At 33.0% G+C, this 10293-nt stretch overlaps 2 protein-coding genes across 4 annotated transcripts; both read right to left on the reverse strand.

Moving 5' to 3' along the window:
• Positions 1-216: 216 nt before the first annotated feature.
• On the reverse strand, positions 217-5585 carry PFI (tubulin folding cofactor E / Pfifferling (PFI)). Of its 3 annotated transcripts, none has more exons than XM_079025389.1 (16): positions 5472-5585; positions 4609-5040; positions 4370-4540; positions 4208-4254; positions 3777-3923; positions 3605-3679; positions 3414-3523; positions 2569-2675; positions 2426-2487; positions 2120-2227; positions 1998-2032; positions 1861-1926; positions 1397-1488; positions 971-1047; positions 639-716; positions 217-528 (listed from the first exon to the last, which is right to left on the reverse strand). In XM_079025389.1, the coding sequence occupies exons 2-16, from the start codon at positions 4916-4918 to the stop codon at positions 436-438; spliced, it is 1578 nt and encodes a 525-aa protein (XP_078881515.1). In that variant the 5' UTR covers positions 4919-5040; positions 5472-5585; the 3' UTR covers positions 217-435. The 3 variants fall into 3 exon arrangements, with proteins under 3 accessions (XP_078881515.1, XP_078881514.1, XP_078881516.1); XM_079025388.1 differs by having other exon boundaries at positions 5467-5572; XM_079025390.1 differs by lacking the exon at positions 5472-5585 and adding an exon at positions 5136-5269.
• Positions 5586-7627: 2042 nt separating this feature from the next.
• On the reverse strand, positions 7628-10023 carry LOC145087443 (Aldolase-type TIM barrel family protein). The gene is made up of 9 exons (XM_079025391.1): positions 9869-10023; positions 9350-9455; positions 9126-9264; positions 8914-9022; positions 8689-8825; positions 8361-8497; positions 8162-8265; positions 7960-8087; positions 7628-7875 (listed from the first exon to the last, which is right to left on the reverse strand). Exons 1-9 carry the CDS (start codon positions 9911-9913, stop codon positions 7767-7769), a joined length of 1014 nt encoding a protein of 337 aa, XP_078881517.1. The 5' UTR covers positions 9914-10023; the 3' UTR covers positions 7628-7766.
• Between the last annotated feature and the right edge of the window lie 270 nt (positions 10024-10293).

Raw genomic sequence — 10293 nt, forward strand, 5'->3', positions numbered from 1 at the left:
ATGTGTTTTGAAGTGACAATAAATCAAATGCAAATGAGTGAAGAAATCTATGTAATCCAACTAAAATCATCCATGAAAGTAATTAAACGTGTAGAGCCACAATAAGAATGACATAAATATTATGAATAATTAATAATATATGATAGAGGGATCATCCGTCTAGTCATGCCATAAAGTTATGATTACGTGTATGTTTTCTAAGCCAGAATCTCCAAATTCCTTCAAGAAGTCTCTTCATTATAACCAAAGTAGTAATCCTGATTAAGCTGAATAGAGGCAGAACTTGTTCGTGAAATAAAATAAAAGAAAGAATGCAATGCATTGTTATCCTAAGAGTTTACAAAATGATTTAATCCTGTATAAAAAACATGTAATGTAAAAGTTGAATGTAATATCAAGACAAATGACATATATTTATAGCATGGATTTTTAGTTCTATTCGTCAATTAGAATAGTTGATTGGTTGCAGACACCCACATCATTCAAAGATTCCATGTCATCATCAAGCAAAATAGGCATCGGGGAGCCCTACAAATTAGATCAGCACAGCATATTTAGCCATACAACCAGATAAGCAGAATTTGTAGAAAAGATGAAATTGTGACATGAATGCTTTATTTAGTCAAAGAAAAACAAACCGCTTCTTGAAGATAAAATCTTGGCTTGATATATTTCAGTTTAAAGAAGGTCTCGCAGAGAGTCTTGAGCTTTCCAACCTTAAAAAAGGAATTGACATATTATGAGTAAAGGGCATTTTACTATCACTACCAATAATTTTATCCATAATAGCAACGCAAACTTACTTACAATATTGGTGATGTAAGCACATTGTTTTTATTTATTTATTATGGATTAAAAAAAAAATTAAGGTGCAAATGCAATGGCCATAATTATATTGGTGTAAACTGTAAAGAGTAAAGTAGGTTGCTATTTTTCATTCTCAGAAACAGAAAAAATGAATAATACTTACAGTGGTGGTTGCTGGCAGTTTTTTTGTTAAAGGAGGCTTTTCAGCAATTGATGGTCCAACACACTTGAGAGTAATAGCTGCAAACCAAAGAGAATAATATTATTCTGGTAAACTATATAATATGTTTTATGTTGAGTTGAAAATAGACACAGTTTGCTTTGCTTTTTATTTCTGATTTTAAACAAAAACCAAACTCATCCTACCTACAAGTCCCAAGTTTGTAGAAAACTACCCTCCCTTGTTTATTCTTTTACTCATTAACCCAGATAACATTTTATCCAAACAACAGAATAAGAAAAAAAAAAAAAAAAAAAAAGGAAACAGGGAGGGAGTAAGTTTAACATGGAAAAAGAAAAATGTTTACATTTCAATAGGTATTTGCAAGAGTTTAGCCAAAAGAAAATAATAAATAAATTAGACTGATACCAATAAGTCCAGAAGCCATTTTTTGAGGCCCTGTTGGACCATTTGAAGGTCTCTCATCCTCGATTCCATGAAATGCTTTAAGCTCAGTGAATCTGACATCATCAAGTTCAAAAAAAAAATTGAATATTTCATTTCAACAATAATATATAAAACTTCCGTTTTTGGTCAATTTATTTTATAATCAGAATTTGCCAAACACTATCTTTTACATCATGTTTTGTTCTGATTCTCGCTATTCTGTATCACATAATCAGTTTTAAACCCTTTATATAGGAGGAATACATCAGTTTTAATATTGTAACTCGAATGAATACCATATTTCATACAACATAGACTAAAACATATAGAGGATCCAGGGACTAATAGATTTCAACCATTTTCGAATAACTATTTCAGAAACCAAAATAAATAAATAATTAAAAGACACAAGGAAAGGAAAGGATGCTGGTAGAAAATAAAATAACCTCGGGTGAAGAGCCTTCATCTCTTCCAAATTTTGATGCACCTTTGACATTACAAGGCGTACATACCTGCAAAAAAGAATATTATATTTTGTGTTTTGTTATTATTAGAAAACACAACATTTACATTAAAATCATACCGAATCTCAGAGTCTTTGCGCTCTCGAGGGGTAATCTGATAAATCACAATAAGATGAGATTGATGCTTTAGGTCATATTATATAAATGTAAAAAAATAACAATGTAATAATGAATTTATTACCTCACTCCCATTTAATATGTTTACTTTGGCCAAACGAGCAATCAAAACAAATCTTGCAATCCCACCTCTGCTTGGATCAGTTACTGGATTGTCAGAGCACCTAATATCCTGCATTGCATTTACAAATTTGTTACAAATTTAATATTTATAGAAAGAATTAGACCAAAATACCACAAGTATGCATTTAATGTTAAGAAATACATTTTCGGTTACAAATTTGTTATGCAGTATTATTCTTGAAGGCAAGTTATGCCATGGTTTTCAGATTTGTGAGTAAAAATAAAGAATATAAATAAGCTTACCTACCTCTAAGCCAGGATAAGAGTTTAGGGCATCAATGGAAGATGTCTCCTGGATTTTATTACCTCCTGGACACGCACCATAAATTGGAATTGTTCAAGTAAGATAATATAATCCCAAAAAAAAAATGAAATTAATTAATTAATTACCAATAAGTAGGCAATGCAAATTTTGGAAAGGCTTATCAGGTTCATCTGTAGCTGAGGGGTACCAAATGCGCTCTATGTTATTCTTATTCAACTGAAGTTGCTCCAAACTGAACACAATTAATTTCAAGGAAAGGATTAAGATCTATTTGGGCATACAAGTCTTATGAAAAATTACATAAAATTTTCAACATTTTATCCATCATTTTCATTACACTTGTTCAAGAAAACCATTCAGTTGCTTAAATCGATTCGATAAAATGATGAAAGTACAATTGTATTATAGATTTATCACTTTTTTTTGAGTAAATTACACGAATGGTCCCTATGGTTTAGGGTAATTTGCACGTTTGGTCCCTAACTTATTTTTTTAACTCAGAAGGTCCCTACTGTTTGTTTTTGTTACACGCTTGATCCCTACTATTTGTTTTTGTTACACGCTTGGTCACTGTCTTACCTAAAAAAACTATTATTTAAATAGAGAAAAAATGGTGGGATAGGTAAGCTAAGGTGAGAAGGTGCGGTTGGGGGTGTGTTTATTTAAATAAATTAAAAAATTAAGGGCAAAATAGTCTTTTTAGGTAAGACAGGGACCAAGCACGTAACAAAATCAAACAGTAGGAACCTTCCGAGTTAAAAAAAATAAGTTAGGGACCAAACGTGCAAATTACTCTAAAACCATAGGGACCATTCATGTATTTTACTCCTTTTTTTTCCAAAACAGATATGACATAACCAGGAAAAATGATTTCTTAGTATAATGGTTTAATAAGTAAGGGACTAGACCAATAAAATGACTGGTGAAAGCAAAGTATTTTATGTTTTGCCCCTAAGAAGCAAGAAGATACCATTTGAGTTGGGAAAGCTTCAGTATTTCACCCCAATCAGCTATATGGTTATCTTCCAAGTTAAGAAGCCGCAGAGAATCAAACCCTTTTACAATATTCGATGATGTAGGCTGCCCAAAACAACATCAACATGAACATGAACATGGTAAAACAACAAACATACAAATGACTTATATGAAGAATCAACAGACCGTTATCTCCCTCAACTTATTTCCCATTAGATGCAGCTCTTCAATCACTTGGAGTGAATCTTTAAGCACTTCAATCTGTAAATGCAAATCAACTAGACTTCATTTCATTGCCATTCACCATTTTAAACTAGTCAATTGGAATTTGGAAGGAAGAAAAAGATCGGTTGCTTGCCTGAGACCAATTTATGGTAGTATTATTTAAAACTAAAATCCGAAGACTCTTTAGGTGAGAGATTGCAATTACATCATGTGACATTACATTGTTAGTCAAATTCAGTCCTGTAAGGCCTGGCAACCCACTGCAGATGCCATCAACATCCTGCAATACAAAGTTATAAACATAAACATACTCAACTTTACAGCTTTACTTTCACAAATGTTTTCATAAAGGGTTAATCTACTTTATGCTCATTTCTGTTTTAGGCATCCTACTTTCACAAACCACAAACACACAAGTCTACTTTATTTCCTTTTTGTCTGAGGGACCATGTTACAGATTCCTGGATTTTAAGTTATAATAGAATCTTCAACAAACACTAATACCAAATCTAGCATTCTTCCTAAACAACATGGGAATATAAATTTGTAAGTAGAAGAGCATACTTGCCAATCAGAAAGCAGATTTCCAGTTAAATCAAGCTCCTTTAGATCTGCAATAATGGACAAAGTTGTAATGCCACAAAACTAGGTGCAACTATCCATAGGAAAATGGTAAAAATACAAGAAAAGTCACAACAAAGATGGAGAAAAGAAGGTCAAGCTTACTTGGTAGAGTGTTCCTGATTTGAAGAGGGTCTCCAGATGAGCTAACCCCTAAATACGATAATGATGCACCAGGCAACTCCTCAAATCGGCCCAGTATGTCTTGAATCTTTTCTTTACCTAACAGCTGAACATTGACTCGTTTGTTGGTTGCAGAAAATACGTACATTTCATCTGTGAATATGAAGAATAATAAACAATCAAGTCATGACACATCGCCTTAAGAGTTGTGAATTGCATACCTTCTTCTTCTTTAGTAGAAGTGGTTCGGTATCGAATTTCTAGGGCCTGCAATAGCGAGACACCGGTGCTCAAATTGTGTGGGCGAGCGAAGGAAGCTGACTTGGGGAACTGAGCAATGAAGTAACGCACACCATTGACTGACCCGTCATGTTTGCCCCCGTCACGATTGTCCCAGTCGATCCCGATCCAGTCGCCGGAATAGCCTTCGACTGGTCCCACGTACTTTACGGTGCCGATTCGCTGCGAGTCTCCAGCCCAATGGACTCGCTGTCCGATTTTGAACTCGCATTGTTGGGTTGGTTTTTCCATGTCTCGTATGTTTTGTAATTTGGATGCACAGAATCGATGTTTCTCCCAATGGATTGGGACCGATTTACTGATCGTGCGTCTTTTCAGGTTGCTGATTAGACTACTCGGTATAGGACATAAATCTGGAAAGTAGAAGGTTTGAATTTCAAAAACCAGTTTTCATAACTCATTTGAGATAATGAGATATTAGTAACATAAGTGAGCTGGATTAGCTTACAAATATAACAGTAAATTAAATAAGATCGTTAGCCAAATCCTCCCTGATTGTAATCATCAGATAGCTGAATATATACACAACACTTTCTAACAAAATTTTCAGTAAACGAGTCGAGAAATCATAAACTGTCACAATAGATTGGAAAACCAATGATTAAGACTCCAGATCCACGTAACATAAAGTGGTAAAGTTAATCATACTGAAAACGAAAAACACGAAAACATGAAAACGATAGATTCCGCCATTAAGTATGGAAATATATGAAAGAAGCACATGTGAAACATAGAACGATTAACAGGAAGACATGAAGACTGAAGAGGAGAGACAATACCTTACCAGTTATCAGTCGGAGAGGGAGGGGCGGAGAAGGGAGTTTCGCACCAGAGATTTGTGTGTAAAATTGAAGAAGTTTGAGAACGAGAGATTTTGTTCCATTTACTTAGATGGCCCTTTCATTTCTTTACTTTTCTAATTCTTCCCCTTTAGTTAATTTTTTTTTTTTTTGAGAAAATGACAAAAATAGCCATTTACACTAATTACATTACAAAAATAGCCAAAAAAAATCGAAATTACAAAAATGGCCACCCATTTCGCAGATGAGAAGGTCCCATCTGCGAAATGGGTTTCTCATCTGCGAAAGTACAAGTACCTAAAGCACAGTTGTGCTTTAGGTACTTGTACTTTCGCAGATGAGAATTTTTTTTCTTTTTTTAATATTTTTTCTGTATATATAGGGTTAATTTCGCAGATGGAATAGGTCCATTTGCGAAATCCTCTGAGTCTATCTGCGAAATGGTGTATTTTTTTGTTTTTTTTTTTTTTATTAAGTTTGACTATGAAATGAATTGGTTTGACTACAAAATCATGTTGCTATATAAAAACTTTTGTAGAAAAAATATCATTTTGGTTGTTATTTGTTTAGGAACTCTCTCTACAATTTGCTCAATAAATGATTGAATAGCAACATGATTTCGTAGTCAAACCAATTTATTTCATAGTCAAACTTTAAAAAAAAAAAAAAAAAAAAAAAAAAAAAAAAAAAACACCATTTCGCAGATAGACTCAGAGGATTTCGCAGATGGACCTATTCCATCTGCGAAATTAACCCTATATATACAAAAAAAATTAAAAAAAAAATATTTCTCATCTGCGAAAGTACAAGTACTAACTGTGCTTTAGGTACTTGTACTTTCGCAGATGAGAAGCCCATTTCGCAGATGGGACCTTCTCATCTGCGAAATGGGTGGCCATTTTTGTAATTTCGATTTTTTTTGGCTATTTTTGTAATGCAATTAGTATAAACGGCTATTTTTGTCATTTTTTCTTTTTTTTTTCTCAACTTTTCAAGTCTCGTTTATTATTATTAGTTTTTTTTTTTTTTAATCTGGACTACTTAAAAGGGAACGTTTGGTAGGAGGGATTAGACGATCTGGAAAGAACAAAAAAAACATTAGAGGTATGTTCGGCAAAAATAGCTGATAATGGATAATTTGTAGTGGGTAGCAGGTAGCTTTTAGGTGGTAACGTTTTCTTGAACGCTATGTGAAGCAACATTTGGATTTGGAGAGTTTTGTTTAAACTAAACGTTAAAAGTTTGTAGTGTCAAATGAGACTTTCTGTTTAAAACGAAGCGTTTTATCAAACGCTAGAAGCTAGAAACTCTAAAACGTTTCATGTCAAATATGCTCTAGATGTCGTTTAGCATGCTTGGAACATGAACAAAATCACTTTTTGATCAAATCATATACGACAATTTGTTAAAAATGTAGTCCCACCCAAAATAATGGAGGAACAAAATAAATAATTACAAAAAACCCCTTAGCCTTGATGTTTCCTATTTTTTCCCTCTAGGCCACAGAGATTGTTTTCTTTATTTTAACATGATTTTTTTTCCCACAAACATTGACTTCACCTATTTTTGTTTTCCACAAACATTCACCATCTTTTTATTCTATTGAGTCTGTCTCTCTTGGGAATCACGAATAAGTCTTACTCCTGTTTGTGTTTGTTTGTTTTTTTTTTTTTTAAATGATCCATTATTTTTTCATGAAATTCTCAGATCCCATGTTCCAAGTATCGTTTCTTGACAAAAAACAATCCATAGTTCCGGTTTTAGGAGATCAAATGTTCATCTAAAACACCATGTGCTACGTTCATTATTCATGCCCAAAATCGTTAAAAGCAAAACTAGTCTTTATTTTCAAGCGTATGATCAAAATGATATTTTACCTTTTTCACATTCTATGAAATCATCAACAAAGATTGTTGATTAAATTTCAACAACCACTTTGCTTTAATTTCTATGTTTCCTCTGAAGAAACAAAAAAGCATTCCACTCCATGTGCTACGTTCATTATTCATGCCCAAAATCGTTAAAAGGAAAACTAGTCTTTATCTAAAAAAACTCTCACTATCATGTCAAATATCATCAAAGACCAAGTAACAAAAATATAAACATGGTAAACTACGTATTTTTACACAAATGGCAAAAGTAAAACCTAAAACCACATTAATTAATTTATGCAAATTCTGTATCATACCAAATTAACCTCACAATTCACAAATGAAATCTTGTTAGCATATGCAAATTTTGGGTTACAAAAAAAGAATGTTAAATATAAGATATTTTACTTAAAGAACCTCACCGTAACTATATTCTCTTGAATTAAGTGAAACAAAAGTAACTCCATTTCGCTTTGTGTTGATAGATTCATAATACTTTTCTTCCCCATAAATTCGCCTAAATTTACCAAACAAAAACAAATTAACAGAACGGAACAGGACAGAACAGAACAGAATTGAACTGAACAAGCATAGGACATACGCGATATCAACCAAACTTTCTGATTTTGTCACGGCTTTTCCTTCCGGAAGCTCCAATGAAGTATAATGCATTATCATCTCTTTCAGTGTGAACTTTGTGCTTTTGATATCATGATCCCATAAAATGCTCTGAAACCCGAAAAAAAAAATGCTGACTAAATCTTTATTTTTTAATGAAATTGAAACTATTTTATATTATTTACCTTCCTAACATACTCTCTTTTCACTTCTTCAAATGGTGTTTCTTGAGGACTAAAAATTGAAGCATTCCAAAGTGCACCTCTAGCAACCATCACAGACGAAGCACCTATTATAAACAAATTCGTATTGCAATAATTTAATAATTTTTTCAATAATGTGAAAAAAGTAAAAATCATATAATAAGTTATTATTACCATTTACCTGTAACAGCTCGGATGTTGTGAAAATCTTGATATTGGAATACATCGCCATTTGCAATGACTGGAATAGAAAGAGCATCTACAACATGTGCAATTTCACTCCAGTTTGCAGGATCTCTTGGTCTGTCTGAAACTTTTCTGCAATTCACTTAACAAAAAACATGCATCATCTTTTAATTAATGTAGGAGATTATTATTCTTTGCAACTGGTAAAACGTATTGCTGAACCAATCAGATCTTAGGGCATATTTTTTTCTTCTTATTCCATTAAGTGTTGTATGGATAAAGTGTTGAACATGATTAATGATGTACTTTGTATAAATTATTACCTTCCATGAACAGCAACAGCAGAAACCCCAGTTTTTTCAATTCTTCTGGCCAATTCTACAGTATCTTGAGTTGAATTCAGTAGGCGAATTTTGCATGTTACTGGTATGCATAAATTCCTCTTTAACATTGTCAAAATCTGCATTACAAATTAAAGTTTTTTAAGGATCAGCTATAAACTACAGATAATCTATTAAAAAAATCACTGAATTACATGTATTGCATACATCATGAATGAGATCTGGTTTAGTCAATAAAGCAGCTCCCATTCCTCCACTAATAGAGAATGCCTTAGGGCAACCCATGTTCACATCTATAGCTGCAACATCTTTACACCTGATTCAAATTTCAAGACACACAAGATGAGTACTTACATTGAATTGAAAAGATTTTCTTAAGATCCCAGTTTTAGCATATTGCATAAGATCAGGAAACTTACACTAACTCTGCAGCCTTTAAAGCCCTAACTGCATCTGAAGTGCCCATTTGAAATACCACCTGATTCCTTTCTTGCTCACAGGTTCTAAAAACAACATTCTTTGTACCCTTCTCCACTATATCAGTGCTACCAATAACATCTAGCATGTATAAACAATTTGAGGTGTCAGTAAATGGAGGGAGAAAAAAGAAAAACAATGCTGTATTACTGCAATTATAAGCTACCATTTATGCAGCGTTCACATTTGAGTAGTTTATGATCAATAATCTCCTCTCCATATGTAATGTCTGCACCATATTGAGCTGCCAGTAATCTGAATGGTAATGTCCCCTGACAGAAGAACAAATTTGTGTAAGTACTCGACCTCTAATAAGTCTTAAACATGAACGTAAAAGCAACTTGATCTTAGCACAACCTGGTGCTTTTCAAATGTGAAATTGATATAATTAAATGGTTGAAATTCAACACCGGTAACCTCTCACTTCTCATGCTTGTTATAATGTTCAGTTCCCCTTGGTTAATTTTTCTCATAAGTTTAAAATCGGTAAAACCTTTGAGGTTGAACTCAACTAGAATGAAACCTAAGTATATTTTCTTTTCAATCCTCAGGGAAGAACAATATCAATTGCGAATACTGGAAATGTTATCTTTTACAGTTTAAGAGGCAAAACTAAACCCTAGGAAGATATAAAAGGACGAATCATATAAAATGAACAACAGTAGAGTTGAAAGAAAGGACTTACAACTCGAACCATTGGAGCAAGAACAAGTTTATTCCTGTACTCCATCTTCTTCGTAGAATCGCACCGTCGCCACTCGATTGGTCGGAAGTCAAAGACAGATTCTGATCAGAGTCCGCCGGGTCAAAACTGCTGACAGATTTCATGGGCCGCGTAACTGTATCATCGATCACGTATAGAACAAATTGGGCCCAATCGTTAAACAGAAAAGCCCAGTTATTATTTAATTATTTACTACACAGAAAATAGTAATTATTTTATTTATAGTTTTGTTTTTATATTATATAATAACATTCAGAATTTTGGTAGCATACACATGTTTATAAGCTTTGTTTTGAAAATCATATAATTATGTGAATAATTATAGTGATCAATACAAGTGTCTTATAGTAGCGTAAGTAATTATATTGATATGGTTTTGTATTTGC

This window comes from Lactuca serriola, chromosome 2, assembly GCF_051521515.1.
Source record: "Lactuca serriola cultivar US96UC23 chromosome 2, Lser_US96UC23_V15, whole genome shotgun sequence".
Taxonomy (NCBI): Eukaryota; Viridiplantae; Streptophyta; class Magnoliopsida; order Asterales; family Asteraceae; genus Lactuca; species Lactuca serriola.

Coding starts and splice junctions, on each gene's coding strand:
- PFI (XM_079025389.1), bottom strand. CDS start 4,918: ATGGAAAAACCAACCCAACAATGCGAGTTCAAAATCGGACAGCGAGTC. Junction 2,676..3,413: donor AAGCTTTCCCAACTCAAATG/GTATCTTCTTGC, acceptor AATTGTGTTCAG/TTTGGAGCAACTTCAGTTGA. Junction 529..638: donor GATTTTATCTTCAAGAAGCG/GTTTGTTTTTCT, acceptor TCTAATTTGTAG/GGCTCCCCGATGCCTATTTT.
- LOC145087443 (XM_079025391.1), bottom strand. CDS start 9,913: ATGGAGTACAGGAATAAACTTGTTCTTGCTCCAATGGTTCGAGTT. Junction 9,265..9,349: donor ATGTGAACGCTGCATAAATG/GTAGCTTATAAT, acceptor TATACATGCTAG/ATGTTATTGGTAGCACTGAT. Junction 8,498..8,688: donor GCTGTTGCTGTTCATGGAAG/GTAATAATTTAT, acceptor AGTGAATTGCAG/AAAAGTTTCAGACAGACCAA.